The 20137-nt window shown below is 34.4% G+C and overlaps 4 protein-coding genes and 1 long non-coding RNA gene across 9 annotated transcripts; 2 read left to right on the top strand and 3 right to left on the bottom strand.

Annotated features, from left to right (window-relative positions):
* The first annotated feature begins 273 nt into the window (after positions 1-273).
* Positions 274-2292, top strand: LOC128208817 (uncharacterized). Its single transcript, XM_052912442.1, has 4 exons — positions 274-457; positions 966-1057; positions 1380-1557; positions 1841-2292. Coding segments are annotated over exons 1-4 (321 nt in total). The 5' UTR covers positions 274-407; the 3' UTR covers positions 1842-2292.
* Positions 2293-3593: 1301 nt separating this feature from the next.
* Positions 3594-5543, bottom strand: LOC128208816 (uncharacterized). Of its 2 annotated transcripts, none has more exons than XM_052912440.1 (6): positions 5426-5543; positions 4937-5209; positions 4603-4739; positions 4278-4507; positions 4001-4161; positions 3594-3877 (listed from the first exon to the last, which is right to left on the bottom strand). In XM_052912440.1, exons 2-6 carry the CDS (start codon positions 5136-5138, stop codon positions 3780-3782), a joined length of 828 nt encoding a protein of 275 aa, XP_052768400.1. In that variant the 5' UTR covers positions 5139-5209; positions 5426-5543; the 3' UTR covers positions 3594-3779. The 2 variants fall into 2 exon arrangements, with proteins under 2 accessions (XP_052768400.1, XP_052768401.1); XM_052912441.1 differs by having other exon boundaries at positions 5358-5457.
* Positions 5544-7624: 2081 nt separating this feature from the next.
* On the bottom strand, positions 7625-10669 carry LOC128208815 (uncharacterized). Of its 2 annotated transcripts, none has more exons than XM_052912437.1 (6): positions 10513-10669; positions 10055-10191; positions 9791-9936; positions 9411-9640; positions 8240-8391; positions 7625-7864 (listed from the first exon to the last, which is right to left on the bottom strand). In XM_052912437.1, the coding sequence occupies exons 1-6, from the start codon at positions 10518-10520 to the stop codon at positions 7776-7778; spliced, it is 762 nt and encodes a 253-aa protein (XP_052768397.1). In that variant the 5' UTR covers positions 10521-10669; the 3' UTR covers positions 7625-7775. The 2 variants fall into 2 exon arrangements, with proteins under 2 accessions (XP_052768397.1, XP_052768398.1); XM_052912438.1 differs by having other exon boundaries at positions 10055-10173; positions 10513-10667.
* A 4621-nt stretch (positions 10670-15290) lies between these two features.
* On the bottom strand, positions 15291-16701 carry LOC128208814 (uncharacterized). The gene is made up of 3 exons (XR_008256896.1): positions 16574-16701; positions 15934-16028; positions 15291-15721 (listed from the first exon to the last, which is right to left on the bottom strand). It is a non-coding gene; the product is annotated as an uncharacterized LOC128208814 (long non-coding RNA).
* Positions 16702-16744: 43 nt separating this feature from the next.
* Positions 16745-20054, top strand: LOC128208813 (uncharacterized). 3 transcript variants are annotated; one of them, XM_052912434.1, is made up of 7 exons: positions 16745-16841; positions 16956-17080; positions 17508-17744; positions 17863-18008; positions 18107-18336; positions 18445-18605; positions 18992-20054. In XM_052912434.1, exons 2-7 carry the CDS (start codon positions 16972-16974, stop codon positions 19087-19089), a joined length of 981 nt encoding a protein of 326 aa, XP_052768394.1. In that variant the 5' UTR covers positions 16745-16841; positions 16956-16971; the 3' UTR covers positions 19090-20054. The 3 variants fall into 3 exon arrangements, with proteins under 3 accessions (XP_052768394.1, XP_052768396.1, XP_052768395.1); XM_052912436.1 differs by having other exon boundaries at positions 16811-16829; XM_052912435.1 differs by lacking the exon at positions 16745-16841 and having other exon boundaries at positions 16848-17080.
* The last annotated feature ends 83 nt before the right edge of the window (positions 20055-20137 follow it).

The following is a 20137-nucleotide window of genomic DNA, read 5'->3' as shown; positions in this document are numbered from 1 at the left end:
CTTGGTCTGCAAAAAGGAGGGATTAGCATGTACATAAATTAGACGGCGATAATGTAATGTCACCCTGAAACAAATACAGAGAGGACACGTTTCCTTCCAAGAAATGTAAAATGTAAACAAGGAATCTCAGATATAAAAGTACATATTGCTGACCTTTTTATCAGCAGGTGTATATTTAAATAAAAACAAAATCATATTACAACGATTTGATTGAAAATATCCAGAATAGGAAGTTTTATTCAATCCTTGAAATCTTGTTTCGTTTTGCTTATTCAAGTTTAATTGGCCAATCCTATCCGACCTCTGATATTGAAGAGTTTTCGTCCGTTATCGAATGTTATTAACTGATTCTTCAGAATTTATTTTGCTTATAATTCTTCTTTAGTGTATAAGTCACAAAGGAAAAAATGGTTTGGACAAAGTTAGAAAATTTCCAATGTCCGACGTGTCCTTCGGGGTGAGTTATACTTATGTTTTCATATTTTATATAAGGAACAATTCGTTAAAATGGTTATTTCTACTTGATAAAGTATGACATTTAATTTTTACAAAGCGCTTTCTTCTTTAGCATACGGAATGGGTTTTTTAAAAGACAAATTGGTTACATAATTACAAACCTTTTTCGTAAATGCCCATGAAAAAACAGAACAATTTGTCTGTTTGTTCGGCATCCGTCAAATGTAGTTTGCTTGTTTACAAACTGACATTAATGCTTAGACATATAGTCTAGGTGTGATTATAAAGTCAAGGTTTTACTATTGGCAACATAGATCTCTTTGTCAAAGAAAAGAATATTTATTATTATATCAACTGTGTTCGTCAGTGTTTGATTAATCGCCATAACATATTTTTAACACTACAAGGTTATCAGGCAATCATTTAACGAAACATTGTTTGATAAAGAATTTGAAACAATTACATTGTTTTTCATCACTTTAACATTTTATTTTGTACATTTGATTTAGTTCGGGACAAGATTGGGTTTGTGCCGAAGATGGGAGTGATATATTTATCAATGAAAAAGGTGTAATGGAATGTGAGGATGGACTTCACTCAGGTTTAGTATTTAGTTAGCATTTATTTATTTTTAAGAATTTCGACCTTGTGTTAAAGAAAAAATATGAATGTTAAAAATAATTTCCTACGAGATCAGTGACTTCTTCGTATGTCTTGATTGACCGTTCCAAGAAAGTGTGCCCAAGATGGAATTGGCAATAATTATTATGTCAGGTGGCTGTTGCTTCCTTGATAATAGTGTCTTAATATAGGTAGTTTCTTGATTGTTACGCTAATGTGTCCCTGTAGTTTCCACTGTTTTATAAAGTCGTTTGTTGTAGTATTAGTATCATGTCCAGTCATTTAAACCTAAACAATTTCAGGCAATGTGTGCAACTGGGGATGGAACTGTGGTAGTGAATACCATAAAGGTCGTTACTACAAAGCTGACTACGAGGGATTCGTGTTTGCCATCTCACAGGCCCTGCAGCTTACGGACAAAATGGGAGCGCAGTGGGTTGCAGACCTTGTTAGAGAACTTGGCAGACAGTATGGCAAGTGGTGAGGCATATTTGCATATACTTTAAAGTGAGGCTAAATTGTCCACGGTATGCTATATGACTGATGTATGTGTATATTAGTCACCAAGACACAATTAAACATTATGACACGATTTATAGTGGCTATACTTTTGATTTTTATTTTTATTTAAGAAAAAACTATGAGATGTTTTTTTTCAATTATTATCCGATTATAATTTCATATTTATACATATCGTATAAAATTGTCTTCAATGTAATGCACTTACATATACTCTTCGTAATTCCATCTTTGTATATTTTAGAATGTCTACCTGTACAGAGAGGAAGAGGAAAAAATCACACATACAAAGACACTCATATGTATTTTATGATTTTCAGTGATGATATTAATTTTATTGTGATGTAAAATCCAGTCGTATGTACATCCTCAAAAAGCATTAAACGGTGGCTTATGACATCTTATTCTCAAACTGCCTTACATGTCATGACATGTGATAACTAAGTGTACATGATATCAAGATCACCTACTATTTCACATTTCAAAGCTTTATTTGGAAATAGCTCTGATGTAAAAATATTATAATGAAACTGGTTGTGAAACATCTGTATTATTTGATCTTGCATATGCCCTTTATTATTCTTATGATTTATAAATAAAAAATGCATTTTCTCCTTGACAGTACTATAAATATAGTTATACAAATAAGATAACGTTTCAATATAAATATATAAGTAATAAAATTCTGCACCTTCAGTGACTTTTCTTTTCTTTGATCCTTCGTTAACTAACAATGTTGAATTTTGTTTTCTTTATTGACCAATTTTTTGGTGGGATTTCCATTTGGCGTTGTTTCACTTATTCTGCTGTTATGATTTCATCAAATGTGAACCTTCCCAAGATTTTAAAAACAAATCAAGGTGATTAATCAGACATGGAATTGAGTTACTAAATGTGATGATAAACAGAAAAAAAGAAAGAAGTCGGCACCATATCCAATTTGGCATTACAGAAAGAAGCCTTGAGCGTTCATTTTGTACACAAACATTAACATAGTTGTGTTTGTCTATCCTGTAAAATCACACATTTTCGTACAGTAGAAATCTTTGAAATAACCTATTCGAACAATATTATCCATAAAACGATGACATCTATCCGTGATCCTAGTGCATCTCTTGCATCTGTGTTTACTCCAACACCAAACGGGTTCAAATACCAAAATGTACGACTCGTTTTGAAATTAGAAAGTAGTTATAGACTAATACAAGGAATATTTGTAATGCATGTTTTATTTCATTTAGACATTATATGTTATTGCTATAATAAATCCCTTATTTTAAAATTAAGTCTTTTACTTTCAATTGCTATATCTTTTCTTATGTTATCTTTTTGCCTATTATCATTAATAATGCTATTGGGATAAATCAAAATCAAAACCTTTTCTCAATAAACAACAAAGGCTGTTGTTTTAATAGTTCTTGCTTACATATTGTTTATTTATGAATTAAACATTTTACTTTTCCCTAACTGCTGCCCAAACAAACCTAAGTCAATCTTCATTTGTCATTGAGCTGTTTTGTAACAATTTAAAATTTTCAGAATTTTATAAAAACAATACAACGAAAACATTTTTATAGATATTTATATCTTAAAACAGGGTTTTATAGTTATTTGTATTTGAATAGTGCATATTTTTACACAATTTGGATAGCATTTACATAAAAAAAGGGTTGTAAACACACGTCGTTATTTTTCTGTATAAGCATTTAAGGTTCTTACTACATATTTAAAAGCAATGATTTTTTATTAGTTTTTTCATTTTGTTTTCAAATCGATCATAAAAACGGTAGGGTCGGCGCCTATTCCATAGGTAGGGTCGGGTTACCCGAACCAAATGTATTTTTTGTAGGCCTTACTCTTAAAGAACAATGACAATGGATGACGTCAAAAACATGTTTTAATCAATGATATTCGGTAACACAATTTTATCAATACGAAGTGTATGTTTAACTCCTAATACAGTCGTGTATTGTCAATGTAAGATAGAAAACAAAACGCAACATATGTATTTATTTATTCTTTTTATAAGTTTTGTCTAAGATATAAATGTCTTTATTATAAGCATTAGTCTTTTCACACAAAATAAGAAAATCAAACGCAGAACTGTTTTCCTTCATTGTTTTGTACCAATTCGATGATTGTATCGACAGCAAATAACATTAAACCTGATAACTCAAATACCACTAGCGCAAATTAGAGGGGCCTTCTTTGACAAATTCCTCCAAGTCACCCAAAAGAAATCGCTTTAGAGAGTGTCGTTGTTTCACCATTCTTTCTGCACCTGAAGGATATAATAATAATGCTAAAACTGTGCGAATATTAAACTGTTGCAGAACTTATCAAAATAGATCAAAATAATATTACATGTACATTATTCTGAGTTTGAATTAGCTTTTGGTTTTACCGATTTTAAATGCTTCTCCATCATCTATTGTTCTTATTTTTGGTGACTCAGCTTTTCTCTTTTGATCGTGTTTGAATGCTTCATCTAAAATGGTCGCTTGGTATTTGCCTTTGAATAATTTTGGCAAAGTATCCTTAATTGTTTCAGCAGAAACCTCTGACCTGAAATTATACAGGTTTTTAAGCAATTTCTATTGACGAAATGTATCTTTTTAATGATGTTTTCACTAAAACCATATATGCAACAAACAAGATACAGCTGTAATTAACAATATTACGTTTTATGTTCCAAAATAGAATGTTCGGCTTTGCCCGTTGCGAGAATCTCGTACAATTGACAAATAAACTCGTCCGCCTCCTCCAAAGGAACGCCTTCCTCAGCCCTGACGGCGGCCCACTCTAGTGTTTTCTTTCTTAATTCAAGATTCACCTCTTCTCGCACCTCTTTCGGGCAAGCCTTACTTTGTGTTTGAAAAAGCAATAGTTGAGTTTCTACGTTCGTCTTTACCTATGAATTAAATAAGCTGTTAGTATATGCATCGGTAGTCGTTAAATCATACATAGGTAATTGAAAGTACTAAAGAAACAAACGGTATTGCTTACGTCTTCATCAGTCTTCCATGATTGGTCAGGGAGTTCAATATCCGACTTTGGCAGTCTCCGAACGCTTGTTCTCTTTTCATGCTCTTCAAGGATTGATAAAACGTTACCAAAGACGGCAAATAGCATCTGTTTGCTAGCTGCAAAATAAGTAGAAAATATATTCAGAAAGAAAATCTGTAGCAGATATATTTAAACAAAGATGAATTATGCTAAAATGACATTCGTGTTTGATCTCATGAGGGTGGTAATGATAATGTTGTAGTTATGTAGGTGTTTGTTATAAAACTTAAAGTTGATAATTGTGTAATTGATTACTAATATTTAAACCAAATACCTTCGGCTGATCGCTGCAGTTGATCCTGTTTCTGAATCTGTTGTGAACGTTTTTCATCTCCTTCTTCAAATTCAACACTGACGTTTGCTTCTCGACTGTATCGAAGTCGTTCACCCTTTCTTGAAAACATTTCTTTCTCCGCATCAATTCGGGTTTTGTTTTTCATTTGTTTTGTTGTTTCACAACTTTTGTTTGACTCCATTGTCGACCTCGGTAAAATGTCTTCCTATCGAGTTGGTCGAAGAAAAATAGTCACTCGAGATGAGCAGAGATCTAAAACACAACACAAAGGTGAAACTCCAATAATTGCAAATATGTATTTATAGGATGTCATGAGAACAACTGATAAAATTACATTAAATCGTGCCAAAATTTCAGTTTCGACATGAATTTATTTATACGTTAAATAATTTATAAATACCTTGAATATAATAATGACAAAGGCATTATAAAAACACATCTTATAAACAGTTTATATTTTAATCTGACCTTGAGTAAAATGTTCGATTACTTTGAAGGAGGTATGTCCTCTCTTTAAGAATAAAAGGCTTGTATATATTTATTCAGATAAAATATGAACTGTTTCCATTTATAAACCAGCGTGTCGTATACAGATCTACTGAATATAGGAAGGTATACGAAGTTATTTTGATATTTTACAAAGGTTTTCAAAGAAGTACTGTATGGAATGCGTTTATGTAAATACTTGAGAGATTAATGGAATTTCAATTCATAGTAAAGTGTGCTTAAATATAGAACAAACATTAGGTTTACAATTTAAATGAGAATGTCAGAAATCGTTATCTTTCTTTTAACTACATTATTATAAAATATATATATTTATATTGAAGCGTTTTCAAATACAAACCCAACATGTCAATATATATATATATATATTGTGAATATGGACTAGTACTGCTTACATTGAAATTACGACTTTTACAAAATAATTCCCGTATTTTATTCCTGCTTTTTGACGAAAACTAAAATGGCGGTCTGTGTTTTCATTCAAACGTCTGCCTTTCCACGAAAATAAGCACGGCAGGACGGCCCGTTTTTAATTCATGTTTTATTTGAAAATATTCTGTATCTTGTCAAGGTCATTCCATTTTTATTGCACAAACAAAGTATTAGTTTGTATTACCCAAAATGAGGCGACAAACATATACTCATGAGCTATTTCAGTTAAAATAATAAAGAATAAGTGCGATGTAATGAGGTCGGCATTATACTTGAAGGGTTACTGTATCTATCCTTGAAGTTTTTAAATTGGTTTCAAACATATTTTAATTTGGAATTATCATAAAAAGGCCTGCAAGTAGTATACAAACTATCAAAACAAAAGATCGTGTTTGGGTAATATAAACAATTAAAAATATTTTCCTATTTTGCAATTTAACTCGTATCTGATGAAGTATAATTGGACATTTGCCAGTATAAAACATATAAGAAAGCCTCGCCTTGTTTGCCAACAAAACCAGAAGTAACACTAAGTAAAACGTGTCTTTTAACAACATAAAACTTTAATAGTTTCAATTATTTTATCAAGACACGTCGTCAATCGTTAATGAGCCTTGTTTTGCTACACCGTCATGTAAGAGTCAATATGATAAATTCTATTGAAAGTCATTGGAGCCAGTTTATAACAAATTAGAACGCAACGCTTTGTTTGCAAACAAACCGAGAAGTAATAATAAGTACAGATAAGGAAACTTTATCGATCGTGAGTGAGCCTTGTCTTTCTAAACTGAAATGTCAAAATTGATTTAAATTGTGTTAAAAGTCATATTAACTCTAAATCTGATCAAACTTATCGGTGTTCAATAACAAATTAGAATTGATGTACAAATACGACTGTTAAAGGTCATACTTTATCTAATTATCTTCGTATCTGCTTACATAATGTGAGATTTAAGCGAGGCGCTTCGAATAGATGAGTGATTTTATTACAATACAAATTGCATTCTTCTGTCGTTTACAACGATTCGGACTATAATTGCTTAGTTTTAAACCTGATTTTAGACCAAATTTGGAAGTTGGTGGTCTAAGATTCGATTTATTTATTGGCATGTGATGTCTGTATCTAATCTTTGATACTTGAATTCAAATCATTAGATAATTTATTGTGTTTTTTAAATGTCTTCAGGTTGTTGCTGACCCCGATGTGACTTATGTGTTTTATATTACACGTATAGATAAATGTTGGGGAAAGTGTGAGGTTGAGGGCTCGAAATACACAGTGACTTTAAGCTAATTTCCATTGACCATGCCAAGATAGTTTCGTATTCAGTAACGATTTTGTTTGTGTTTAATGTCGTCCGACGTTGTGCGTCTCTCGATGAAAGTTTGCTTAGAGGATAACTTTTTTCAATGTAAGATAGCAATATATATCATCGAGTGAGCGCCAAAGGCCTTTATTAAGTAGTAAAATATTCACATATGGTGTACCCAATGTATCATTTATTGCGATCTGAAACAGGAACGACCATTTGTTCTGTTTAGTTTTGTTCGATTATACATTGTTTGTTTATACCAGTTCAATGATCATCATTGGCACCTATCCTTGACCTGTTTGTACTTTAAATGCAATTTATGAACATAGTAAAATAAAAGACAAAAACAATGCATTTGGTGGAATCGTGTAGAGGCGTCAGTTCTCGTTAATTCTCACACAATTTTGAACACAAATAAGCATTATATCTTTATTCTAAACATTTTTTATTGTAAAACAGAACACTGTCTTTTTATAACACACAGTTAAGAAAAACAACCCTAATTTTGAACCGACAACTACTGTGTTAGAAAAGTAGTTCTGAAGTGCACTTTATGAGTTCATTGTTTATTTCATATCAACGGCATTAAGGCGCTGCAGATCTCTCCCAACCTCATAATTAAGGTCTGGTTGTCCACGCACAATCCGAGCGGCGCCTGTAACAATCATAAAAGTAGATTAATACTAATTGAACACAAAAAGTCTAGTAAATAACTTAAAATGAAATAAGTAAACACATAAATATAAAACAGATTCAACACATTTTCAAAGAAAAGCTATAACTATCAGAACACGAAGCAGTATGTTATTTGTTTGGATTGTCCATTGCTTTATTTATTTTAAAAAAATTAGCACGCCGTTCTATTTTAGATATTAATCTTAACCTAAGGATGCAAATAAATCTTAAATTTTTTGATTTCTTAAGGCCTTTTTTTGGACTGTACATTTTCGCAGTTGTATCGACAAAGACTAATGTAATTTATTCGTGTTTGCATTCCTTTGTTGAAAAATTCTATTCTACAGTAACTTACCACCAGAAATGTTCCTTGAGCGACGAGTGTATGGGCATGTCGCTGTCTTTGCTCGATTGTCTTTAAATTCTCTGTCAAGTTCCATTTGGTCATGTTTGCCACTCATAATGTACGGCATAGTTTCTTGAATAGTGCGTTCGGAAACCTCGGGACTGTGAAATCAATAGTAAGTTCATTACAGCAAATGCGACATTTGCGTTTTAACTTATGTATTGAAAATTGGATGTTGCACTGCTTGAAACAATTAATTAAACGTAAAATAATGTTATGTCAAACGAAGATCTAGCAAAGAAAGAATATACATAACTAATGTCCGGCGTTTATTTTCAGGTGCAAGCAAACATTTGAGTCTTTTTTTACGTTTCTCGTAAAACTAATCATATTTCAGTAAACCAAAGTCCACGGATTTGAGTGGCTGAAGTATCACACTTAGGATTATTAAAAATGATAAGGTAAATTATCTAAAAATAGGAAAAGATGTTTATGTATGGTCTATAGGAGCTTTAAAAAATAGGTGTTTTGTTATTTGTAAATGTGCAACCACTTTTTTGGCGTTGTAACCTAGCGTAAAGTTGTTTCACTTATCAGAAATATGTAATATTTGGTTAAATGTGTTTATATTTGCTTAAAAACCTTAAGAGATAAGAAAGTGCTGACGTAAAGACATTCAGAAGTGTACTGTATTCGAAGGGTTAGTATCATATGGACATTTAGACTGTTCGGTTAAAGTTCGGTGAAGTGTTTAGTGCAGTTGCATCTCACCAAGGTGTCCCGGGTTCGATTCCCGACATTGGCGCATGAGCCGAGGTTGTTATCACCAACGACACAAGTTAACACTTTCACGTAACATCGTTCCAACGAGAGTGATTGCTATAATGTTGTAATAACTGGTTTCATTATTTCTGCAAAAAGCTACAGAAACAAGCTCAGTAGCAAAAAGTTAAAACATAGACCCGGTTTAATGGCACTGGGCAAACGCCAAAGACATAGAACACAATATCACAGACAACAAACATATAAGAACAGCACAAAACTCCACAAACAGCACAGTGCATACATACTATATATATAAAAAATAGGTATGTTTATCAATAATTGTAAGGTACCGCCTTGGAACGAGGTAAAATAATAAATTTAATCGAATGACGATAATTTTGAAAAAAAAAACAACCTTGGGCGATGGTAACAGTTGTGGTCAGACTTTCCGCGAACTAGTATTTCATAGAGTTGTGCCACGTAGATGTCAGTTCTTTGGTCTTCACAATTCTCATCTGCCCGAAAACCAGCCCACTGCAGCACCTTCTTCTTCAATTCCTCGACAACTTCGTTTCGCACTTCCGCCGGGCACGAGTTGGATTGTTTTTCAAACAGCAGTAGCTGGGTCTCAAGAATGTGCTTAATCTAAATAAAACACGTCAGATTAAATAATTGCGTTTTGACTAGTTTTCGATTATGAATTATTTATTTCATGGATTGTGCATATGTATACAAATCAATAATGTTTTCAATCTACTAGCATCGATGTGTTACATAAAAAATACAACTGATTACATCTTCATTTGACTTTCTTCTTTGGTCTGATATTTTCAGCCGGGACGATTCTAGAGGTCTGCACCGGTCGGGTCGCTCTCGTTGCTCAAATTCCTCTAATATGGCAATAACGTTGCAAAATACACCGTACAGCATTTGCTTGCTGGCTGAAATGATTAATTACCCTTTTGACGCAAACTTTCAATTCTTAAATGGTATTCTTCAAGTCAATGACCACATTCAGAACAATATGGAGAAAGCGAATATTAAGAAAGCATAACTGACCTTCTTTCGAACGTTGCAATGAAACTTGATCCTGTTTCTGTGCTTCAAATCGATTGCCACCCTGATCCCTCTCTGCTGGATTGATGTAAGAGCCACTTCCCATGACTGCCGCAACACCGCTGGAATCATTTGAATATCTGTCAAAAGACGTATGATGCTTGAATATGTAAGACGTTGACTTAAACTTTATCTACACATATATGAATAAAGAATGTATGCAGTTAAGAAGAACGTTCACAGTAGATATGGCTATTGTATATCCATCTTCTGCGAGAATGACACCGAACGGTACTTTTGGCTATTAGACAAAGACATGTATATTTCATTAAGATCGTATAATATATCTTTAATCAATTAATTTTCTTTCTCTAGATCAAGGTTTTAGAAGTGTAAACTATATTGGCTGAAGTTTTTAAATGGATTTGACGCATTAAAAATATGACATATCGAATATTTACCTGTTCATTGTTGTTTTTATTCTTACAATTTACCACCGCAGATATCCATCAAAACAAAACTGTTACCTGTTTCGTAAAGCAAATTATCACGTGACTTAATGAAACGACCGTAAGTTAACAATGTTTTGACGTAAACTTTACCGATGATAAACCAAAAAAACGAATACGTGGAACTTGATTAACCTTCCTGTTCTTATTGTTATGACTTGTTTAGAAAAATAATCGGAGCATTTTTTCTTGGTATCGAATTTTGGAACTACTTCCTTGACACATTCGTGATGTTATTTCAACCTTGAATATGAACTGGAAAACGCACCTTAAAACCACTAATAAATTATAAAATTGGAATATATTAGCACACTTATAATGTCGATACAGATAAATCTTAAATCGTTAATTGTATATACTTTGCAGTCTTCTAAATGAGGCTTGCAAATGCATGAATATTTAATTACGATGGCCTTGTTGGGGGCTTCTTAACGCCAAATTGAACTCCCACAGACTAGCTTATAATTCCAAACCAACTGCTATTCAGTTTTGCTTTGTGGCGTTATGAAAACTTTAGAGACCATTTGACAAACAACTAATACGTGCGTTTTGTCGGTAACTTCTCTGACTACTCATCGTATAAGTTTTTCTAAATATGTTTTTAGTATAAGCGTCTTCATCAAATCAATAGGTGAAGGCCGAAAACGTTAAAATTCCTGAACTTTTTTAAGCAACTGAAAGCGTATAGGACTAAATATAGTAACAATAACAAAAAGATCAACCGCTTGAAATCACTTTTAAGCGTTAAATTGTAACACTTAAGGCAACAATACATTAACATATCATAAGCGAACACACTATAAAATATTGATTTAGTTTTACGGGACCTGTAGACACAAAAGAAACAATAACAAGATCAACAATGTACATGCGTATTGTTATGCGATGAATTGCGATCCTTACATACCCGGAGATGTTGCGTTTATCGCATGATTAAAGCAATTGCCGAAAGGCAATTCATTGAAAGAATGGAAGTTGACATGTAAAGATAAATGCATTTTATTTAAATACAAAATAATTCGCATAAAACAAATCGTTACAAAGAGTTATCGAAAAAATAAGAGAAAGTACAATGTAAAATTAGCATGTGCACTTGATAGAACAAAACAAGTTTGTCTGTCATTCCTTCATTAAGCCTAGTTGCAAACTGGTATGATTTTAAACTTATCACAATTGCATACTTTTTTCCATATTGTTTTCCAACTTTAGTAACCAATAGGGCAACCCATTTTCTGCCCATCATGCCGACCAGTTGAACAGCTTGTGAAAAGGCAAATGTAAAGCCTTCTAAATCAGTTTCGAAGTATTGGCCTTGATGAAATTACATTACCTGTACATGTTTTGAGTTATTAAGCTTTGATAAGCTATAAAACATGACACTGTTAATAAAATTATTTGATCTATTTAACCATAAGTCTTATACTTAAATAAATTTACAGAAACCTTATAAACAGAGTGCTGCTTGGAATGCAAAACAAAAACAAAACATGATCGATTGTGTTGTCATAACATTTATAAAGATGAATTCGGATAAAATGATACCCGAATGTGTTCCTGGGTTGCATTTCATTTTCTCTTCTTCATTATTGTTCATATTTTCTCTATCAGCTTTACAAACCCAGGTGAAACGGTCGCTGAAAACAATGCATTGAGACAAATTTAGCACACACACTTTTACTAAATGAAACATGGAAGAAATTCGAGCAGCCTTATATTATGAATCACAACTTTGCAAAATTTAAAAAGTGCCAATACATTTTATCGGTTTTTCCACATACAAGTGCATAGGAAACCAACATAGTTTTATTTAGACTACTGTTCCATGAATTACAAAAAAGGAAGCACTATTTCAATTCCATGAAATCAAACTGCAGATATTTTAAGCTAGTTTCTAAGTATCTTCATACAAAGTGTCAATGCAATATTTACTTGTACCAGATATACAAAAACAGTTTTTTATATATCCACTCAATACTTAAAATGTTTAAAACGGCTCTTTCCAAAAGTACCTGTAATGTCTTTGTTTAAAAAAAGACGAACTACTGCTAGTTATACAATACTCCTCATTGGTTGTGTTGCCATAGATACAAAATTTTAAATGATATGCATACTTCCCTTACTTGCCCCTTGCAGCTTGTACGTTTTATGTTTGCATATTTAATGAGGTATTACATGATCTAGCCAGTAGGGTCTTACAAATGTCTTCATTTTCACAGGTGATTTAGCTTTAATTTTTTATCTTTCTCATTTATAGATATATAAAATGTTATTTACCAAAACCGTATGAAAAAGAGTTATGGACATTTAAAGTTTTAACCTGCCGCGCATTCGGCAGTAAGGCTTTCCCGTGTCTGGTGAATGACAGCAACACTAACAGCAACTAACAGACAGCTTTCCCGGCGGGTGACACCTGACGCAAGGGGGGGGGGGCGGGAGACGGAGTGGCACCGATTATGCATCCTCGTACATACGCCCACCACCTGACTTCTACCGGCTCCGGTCTGCGGATCAACTACGGGTACCTCTTTTAAAAGTGAGAGAAGACGGGCGGATGTGGATAAAGCGTTTCCTAACTATCTCGAATCGCATGGGTTTAAGTGACGAGCTCAAACCTAACGACCAGCATCAGCGTTTGGAAGGACCGGCTGTCGACTTTACATTTTACTTCCACCAGCCGTGTTCAGCAGTTACTGCGAAGGCCGAACGGAGCTCACCAGCAGATTCCGTTTGGCGATGTCGACAGGGTCGGAGGCAGCTACATTAAGCCGTAATGACCACCAGTGAGCTTGATGCAGCAGAGGTGAAAATGCTGTATGACAAGGGGCACCCAAACGTGATCGGCGTACCAGGGAAGAAGAACTGGTGAGACGCTTTCTAGTTGGCCTCTTTGATGAGGATACGCGCTTTGATGTTGATTTCCACAAAGAACCCGGCAACATCGACAAAGCGGTGTACCATGTGCTGTAGACAAGCCAAAGTCTGACTAAAGGATTTAGACGACCAGCGAGGCGATCGACCTAGTCTGATGAGAGAACAATCAAAGTAAGTGGACATCGGACCACGCCACTGGTGGCCACAGGGCGAAGCATATTGCATAGAGCGTTGGAGTTGACATGCTAAAGCAGATCCTCCAACGGCTAGATACTCTTGCGGGAAAGAGTGGGACAGAGCAGGGAGGCAACAGGGAAAGACAAAGGGAATTCAAGTGCTACCACTGCCATGAAAAAAGGCCACTATTCCCGTGAGTGCCCCCGCAAGGACGCGAACAACTGGCGGAGGTGGGGCAAGGCAGCAAATGACGTAACCGAGAGAGAAAACGCCGCAGAAAACTGGCCGGGACCAAGCCTCGCGGTCATAGGGTGGTTCAATTAAACGTTCATGACTGCCAACATACGAGTTCCAGGGGCGTAAAGAACAGACCGGCGGAACCGGAAAATGTAAGTATGCAAAGGAATAGAAAGTTGGCAGCTGTGGCAGGGGTGCCGGTGAGGTAAACTGCCGACACGACGGAGGCCTCGCGGACCATCATCTCAACCAAATTATTTTAACAGCTGCATTTAGACGCCCGCCCAGCTCTCGACAAGTCTGCACGTCTGGCAGGGGCAAGGAGAGCTCCCATCAAGGAAGCAGGACATACATAACTTGACCTTACGTTGATTCCTCTGAGATTCCTATGTTCAAGTGGGGAAGGTCAGTAGAGCCAGACGACATAACGCTTTCCGGTCTGACAGTTGCCGTGGTAAAAGTTTTCGTGGAAAAGTTTGAAGAGGACAAGGGGATGAGGCAGAGTTCATGGTGGAACCATCTGAAATTTTAAGGAAAGTTATCATCTGCATATGGCCATCACCCTTATTATATTGAACCATGACCCAGCGGGCGCTTTAATCCTTTCCAGGCGGAGGTAACCATATGGTAAGACCCTACCAATGTGTCGATTGACCCTGTCCCAACATCGCCAATCAGGTGAAGCAGTTTGTAGCGACGGGTTTTGCAAATCGCGCATAGCCTCTCGTAGAGCTGACCAAGCAGGAAGCCGAGTTTCGATGTGGTGATGCTCAATCGCGGGCGTTCGAATACCTTAAAGCTGCGCTCAAAAGCCCGGAGGTCATAGGCTTTTCCTTGATGCTGATGCATCTGAGGTAGGTGTCCTTTCGCAAGAACAAATTGACTTCGAACGAGTGCTATGCTAGGTCAACCAAACAATGAACGAGGCCGGACGCAATTACTTTATAACTGAACCACTAGCCGTTGCTTTCTTTCTGAAATACTTCAGCTAGTATGTACTTGGACGCCGGTTCACGCACGCAGTGATCTCCAAGCTTTGGTATAGCTCTTTAGCACTTAGGAATCTAGCGGTAAAATAGCGCGGTGGATAGAAATTCTGGCCAATTTTCAACCTCCGTATCGGGTATCGGGTACCAGGGGGACAACAGCCCCACTGGGACGCCCTGTCGAGTAGTGAGAACCCAAGTGATTGTACCTGCAGCACCTATGTTTACTAGTTATTGTTTTAAACACTTTTGTTGTGCTCTAACCCATAATGTATCACTATTAAATAAACATACCGATTTGAAATCGGAATGTACAAGTATATGATTGTTCGTCTTTGTGTTGTAGGCATTGAAATTTGTTGAAATGTATAAGGGTCATTTAGACCTATTTCATACGCATAGTGTGTATACATATTTTATTTGAAAACGTTTTCAATATTTAAATTTAAATAGAATGTTGGCCAACGGATAATTAGGTTAACATCAACTACTATTTTTGATATGTTCACTATTAAATGATTTATAAAACCTTTATTGTGCTCTAATCCATAATGTATCACTAGTAAATCAAATTTTAAATGGGTCTTCACCGTGTTGGCAAACATTCATATACGTCGGCATAAGTAACTGCAAAGCGTTAGTGTTACAGCGCCATAACATTAAACATATAACAATTTCTATCAAACACAATAATTGTTAATTGTTTTTTTGTATCTCTTTAGAGTGCTCTTCAATCTCTATGTAAAGCGCAGCAACCCAAAGAGTACCCATCTTTCCTATCATTTGAACAGCCATTGAAAGGGCTCAAACAAAACCCTCGGAGTCGCCTTTTATGTATTATCCTTTGTGAAAATTGTCGCCACAGTTCCAGCTCACCGTTGCAAGCTTTCCTGAAAAATTGCAAAATTGAAGGTTTATGTACCAGATTTTCAATAGCAGTAAATGTTTTAAGACGATATATATCTCAATAGTAAAATTTCTGTTACTGTTTTAGAATCATATTATATAAATGAGAGTAATGCAACAGAAATAACAGGGACAAACCCTGTAGCCGAAATATCTTATTAAGTGCAGCACGTACGTCATCTAAACAAATACTAACCGGTATGCACAGGCGTTCCGCTTCATTCAACTATGCCTTGTTCATTTATGTACATTCCGGTGTCGTCGTTTTTACACATCCATTTCTTTTTGTCCCTTGAGAACATAATGAACTATAATTTTTCATGAGACGCATAATATATTACGAAAAGAAGTTGTAGTGTGTTAAAACATGGATTGCACATTATAAAAACAAACAGTAAACGGCAGGAATTGTTTTAATACATAGAGGATAATCATTTGTTTTAGTGTGAATATCGTAATAGACCACTCTTGAAATGTTTTACTTTTGGTGTTCACGATGTGTTTGTAAGAGTAAGATATTGCTTTGATTCCACTAATAAATATCTATTTATCATTAGAAAGCATATAGTACAGTCCATATACGTATTTATGTGCATTTTTGATATACTAAATTCTCTACCACATTTAAAGAAATAAGGCAAATGAAAGAAATAGTCAACAGTTTTGTTTTCATTATCTAGACCAAAGAAGTTTTCGTTTAAATGTGCAAAATTTCACATCTACCATTTTAACTGAGAGAATTCCATTGTAACAAGGTTAAAAATAGTCAGAAGAATAAGGAAACGAAATAAGAAGTAAATCAAATACATTTCGACGAATTTCAGTTAACTACTCACCTTGGCCTCTTATTTTTAGAAAATTAATAATTTCTCATTCATTTCATATCGGACCTATTCCGCAGAAATTTTACCTTGACATTCACATTAGTTTCACACTAGTTTCGATTGTGCAAACTTGGGTTTCCACATATGATTATTCATAGTACACCGTTTGTCTCATGAATATGCATTCGACTGTTTATCAAGGAATGACGCATGAGTGCAATTTAAATCGTATACAAGGAGGTGGAGGACGCTTACTGTAGTTTGTGAGGTCTTTAACATTGTATGTATTATTACATTTCATTTTTTAACTCATCCGTACAGTGAAATGTTAACTGAAAGGCTTATCTGAATAATATTGATAAGGAACTAACTCGAAATAACAAATCTTTTTTAGGAAATAGAAAACAGAAATGTCAAATTCCACAAGAAAGGACGGAAGGAAAGCGAAAGATGCAGGAGATCAATTTAAAGGCCGTTGGCGAAATAAAAAACAGGATATGGATGATACGAAACAAAAAGGTTGTTTTTCAAAAATGATTTTTATTATTCATATATAAGTCCCTCCAATACATTTTGAGAATTGTTCTATTTAAAATCTTTAGTGATAGAAAAAAATGTTTCATGTTCAAACATGTGCAATTGAAAACACTTCATAGACGATGCTCTATTATATTATTGTTTATAATTATCATGTTTAAAACTGTTATTGCTGTTATTCTTTAATTATCATAAGAAAACTTGAAATTGTTAAAAAATATAAAATTAATTATACAAAATACGCTGTAGAAAATAAGCCTATAATCAAACGGTGGATATGATTTTCTTCTTTCGTTTCGCTAAAAATTAAAATATAGATTAACTCTTTTTATGCAACATGTCTTTTTCTACTTAAAGAAAGATGTTGTGTAATTATATCAATATTCCAATTTATAAATATTGGTTTTAGAACTTGAAAGGAACGTTCCACGCAGCTCACATCGCAAGGATGGCGAGACGAAGATGGATAATGACGTTCATGGGTCTCCGTCGACAGCAAACAAAATTGAGAAAAAACAAGGCAAAAAGCGCCCTGCTAATCAGTGTTCATATGCCCACTATACAAATTCTGAGTCTAGATCCAATGATTGGCATTCAACCCCAAGGCATGCACAGGCGCAAGAGCTGTTACTTAGACAGACAGAAGGTATGTGCATAACTTGATTTTGATTACATGTATTTGGTCCACTGTATATAATTGTAAATTAAGAAATACCTTGCAAATTTCTTAGTTGAAATTATTGTATTACTTTTACTTATAATAGCTAGTAAGCAGATGCTGTATGGAGTGTTTGGGAACGTCATCACTATTTTAGAGGAGCACGAAAAACGCACTTCGGCTATTGGCAAAAGAAAAATGAAACAATCAGACATCGCCATTCCGGACCAGTCATGGAAGACAAATGCAGATGTAAGATGTACATTGAAAGTAAATGTTATAATTTTATCTGATTATATCAATACATCATTTAGATTCTATCTAAAATTACAAATGCATTTCTCTGACAGGTTAAAGCCAACTTGGAGACGCAATTATTACTCTTCCAAACTCAGAGTAAAGCTTGTCCTGAAAAAGTAAAACTTTCTGTCAATCGTGAACTGAGACGAAAAACTATTGCATGGTTTGGAGTCAGGGAGGAGTCAAATATCGACCTCGACGAAACAGACATATATGCTTGCAGGCTGTATGAAATTCTTGTCCAAGGAGCAACCAAACATGAGATCTTAGACAGGCCTAGGTAAATGACTTCGTACATTAGCTAACACGTATAAAACATATATGAAATATGAAGTTTTTTCTTGTATCTAAACGCTATCACTAAGTGTCATTCCCTTTACTTCTTTAGGACTCAGGTAACAGAGAAAACTATACGCGAGACTTTGCCTAAAATTTTCAAAGGCAAAAACGATGCGCGTGAGCTTGACGATTCTTTCAAAAAGGACACACACAAGAAGGCAGAAGCACCTAAAACGCGCCAAGCAGAAGTCGATGATGCGTATTTGTTTGGTAGGCTTCCGTCCTTATTTTCAGATATTTTATATATTTAATATTTACATATTCATATTATTTTGGAGAAATGAGAAAATGCGACGTTCACTGTGCATATTCCTGACGACAACATGTTCCGAAAAGACGTCTTTGTAGATACAAGTTAACAGAAAAGCTATCGGACTTATATTGCTTATTACATAAAATGGACTCATTTAACAAATAAATATCATAAATCAACATACCGAGAAGAGTTTTTTTTATATTTTAGCAAGATGCTACTACACAATACATTATGATTTAGATAAATGATAAAATATAAACGTTGCTGCGCCTGAGTTATTCATTGTGATACAAACAGTTGTAACATTTTATTTAACTATTATCTATTGTTTCATTTTAAGGTTTATCCCGCATCGAAAGGACAGAACCAAAGTTGAAACAATTCGTGGACATTGATAGGTCATCTCTTCAACACGAGGGACCAGACAGCATTCTGTAATTAAAATAACAATCAACCTTGAACATTGATAATACATAGTTTAGCTATCTTATTGATGTTGAAATTATGTCTTTGGTTCAACGGTGATAGTATTCAATTCATGGTAATTAAAGCTCCCGACCAAATTAAGTCCTAGTATATCCTAGTTCTTACCTCCTAACGAAGACAGACTCCAACAGCATAATATCGCATTATAAAAAAGACGATAAACGTGCCAGGGATTGTCCTGTTTAAGGACTTAGAAGTTTAAATCAAATCAATGTTATGGACATTATGGCTGTAAACTACAAGAGTTCATGTATAATGAGGCAAAACATTTATAAAAGCATTTTTTTTTAAATCCTGAACATTACAAAACCTTATGTTATCATGTTGATTCCATTCTCTTAATGCTATTGTGCAAACTACTACTGAATATATATGCTTATTTGTGCACCTTAAGTAATTGATATGTCATGCTTTACTTTTCTGTTTTGTATTTTATAATTGCTATTTTTGAAGACCCGTTTTGGGGGTTGCATACTTTGAATTATGAAATGATTTCTATTAAATATATATAACATATAAAGCACATATGTGACTTTTTCAACAATAATGAGGTATACAGAGGTAAAAGTGACATAGTCATTTTTGCAAATTGCACTTTTTTGTATGCCGAAACCAAATATTGCAAACCTTTGGGAATGTTAAAACTAAGTTACCGAAAGCTGAAAATCATCAACAATGATGAAATAAGTCTTTCAGATGCAATCCTGTGAAAATGGCCCAAAAATGAGCGAGTAACTTTAAGTCATGTCAAATATAGTTTATTTTCTTCAAGTTTTTAACATGCAAGCTCGACGCTGATATTGTTTATATAATAGACACTTTTTTTCATGCTTCAAAGTAGTTTATGCTTTCTAAGGGTCTCTTCAAAAAGCCATTGCTTTACAGTCAATTATCAGAACAATAAATTATATACATTACGACTATTTTCTATTAGTACTCGAATATGTGTGGCATATTGGGTAATTGTGCAATTATCTTAAAAGAAATAGAGGCATTTACA

The sequence above is a fragment of the Mya arenaria genome, chromosome 11 (genome assembly GCF_026914265.1).
Source record: "Mya arenaria isolate MELC-2E11 chromosome 11, ASM2691426v1".
NCBI classification, from domain to species: domain Eukaryota; kingdom Metazoa; phylum Mollusca; class Bivalvia; order Myida; family Myidae; genus Mya; species Mya arenaria.
Note: the sequence above shows the minus strand (reverse complement) of the source record. Positions and strands in the feature narration are given on the sequence as shown.

Bases quoted from the DNA above. Each gene is read 5' to 3' on its own strand.
- LOC128208813 (XM_052912434.1), top strand. From the start codon at position 16,972: ATGTCAAATTCCACAAGAAAGGACGGAAGGAAAGCGAAAGATGCAGGA. The intron at 18,009-18,106 runs GTAAGATGTACA...TTTCTCTGACAG, and splicing joins CATGGAAGACAAATGCAGAT to GTTAAAGCCAACTTGGAGAC. The intron at 18,606-18,991 runs GTAGGCTTCCGT...TTTCATTTTAAG, and splicing joins CGATGATGCGTATTTGTTTG to GTTTATCCCGCATCGAAAGG.
- LOC128208817 (XM_052912442.1), top strand. From the start codon at position 408: ATGGTTTGGACAAAGTTAGAAAATTTCCAATGTCCGACGTGTCCTTCG. The intron at 458-965 runs GTGAGTTATACT...CATTTGATTTAG, and splicing joins TGTCCGACGTGTCCTTCGGG to TTCGGGACAAGATTGGGTTT. The intron at 1,058-1,379 runs GTTTAGTATTTA...AAACAATTTCAG, and splicing joins TGAGGATGGACTTCACTCAG to GCAATGTGTGCAACTGGGGA.
- LOC128208816 (XM_052912440.1), bottom strand. From the start codon at position 5,138: ATGGAGTCAAACAAAAGTTGTGAAACAACAAAACAAATGAAAAACAAA. The intron at 4,740-4,936 runs GTATTTGGTTTA...CTTATTTTGCAG, and splicing joins ACTGCAGCGATCAGCCGAAG to CTAGCAAACAGATGCTATTT. The intron at 4,508-4,602 runs GTAAGCAATACC...TTTAATTCATAG, and splicing joins CATGGAAGACTGATGAAGAC to GTAAAGACGAACGTAGAAAC.
- LOC128208815 (XM_052912437.1), bottom strand. The intron at 9,937-10,054 runs GTCAGTTATGCT...TAATCATTTCAG, and splicing joins ATTGCAACGTTCGAAAGAAG to CCAGCAAGCAAATGCTGTAC. The intron at 9,641-9,790 runs GTAATCAGTTGT...TGTTTTATTTAG, and splicing joins GAAGAAAGTCAAATGAAGAT to ATTAAGCACATTCTTGAGAC.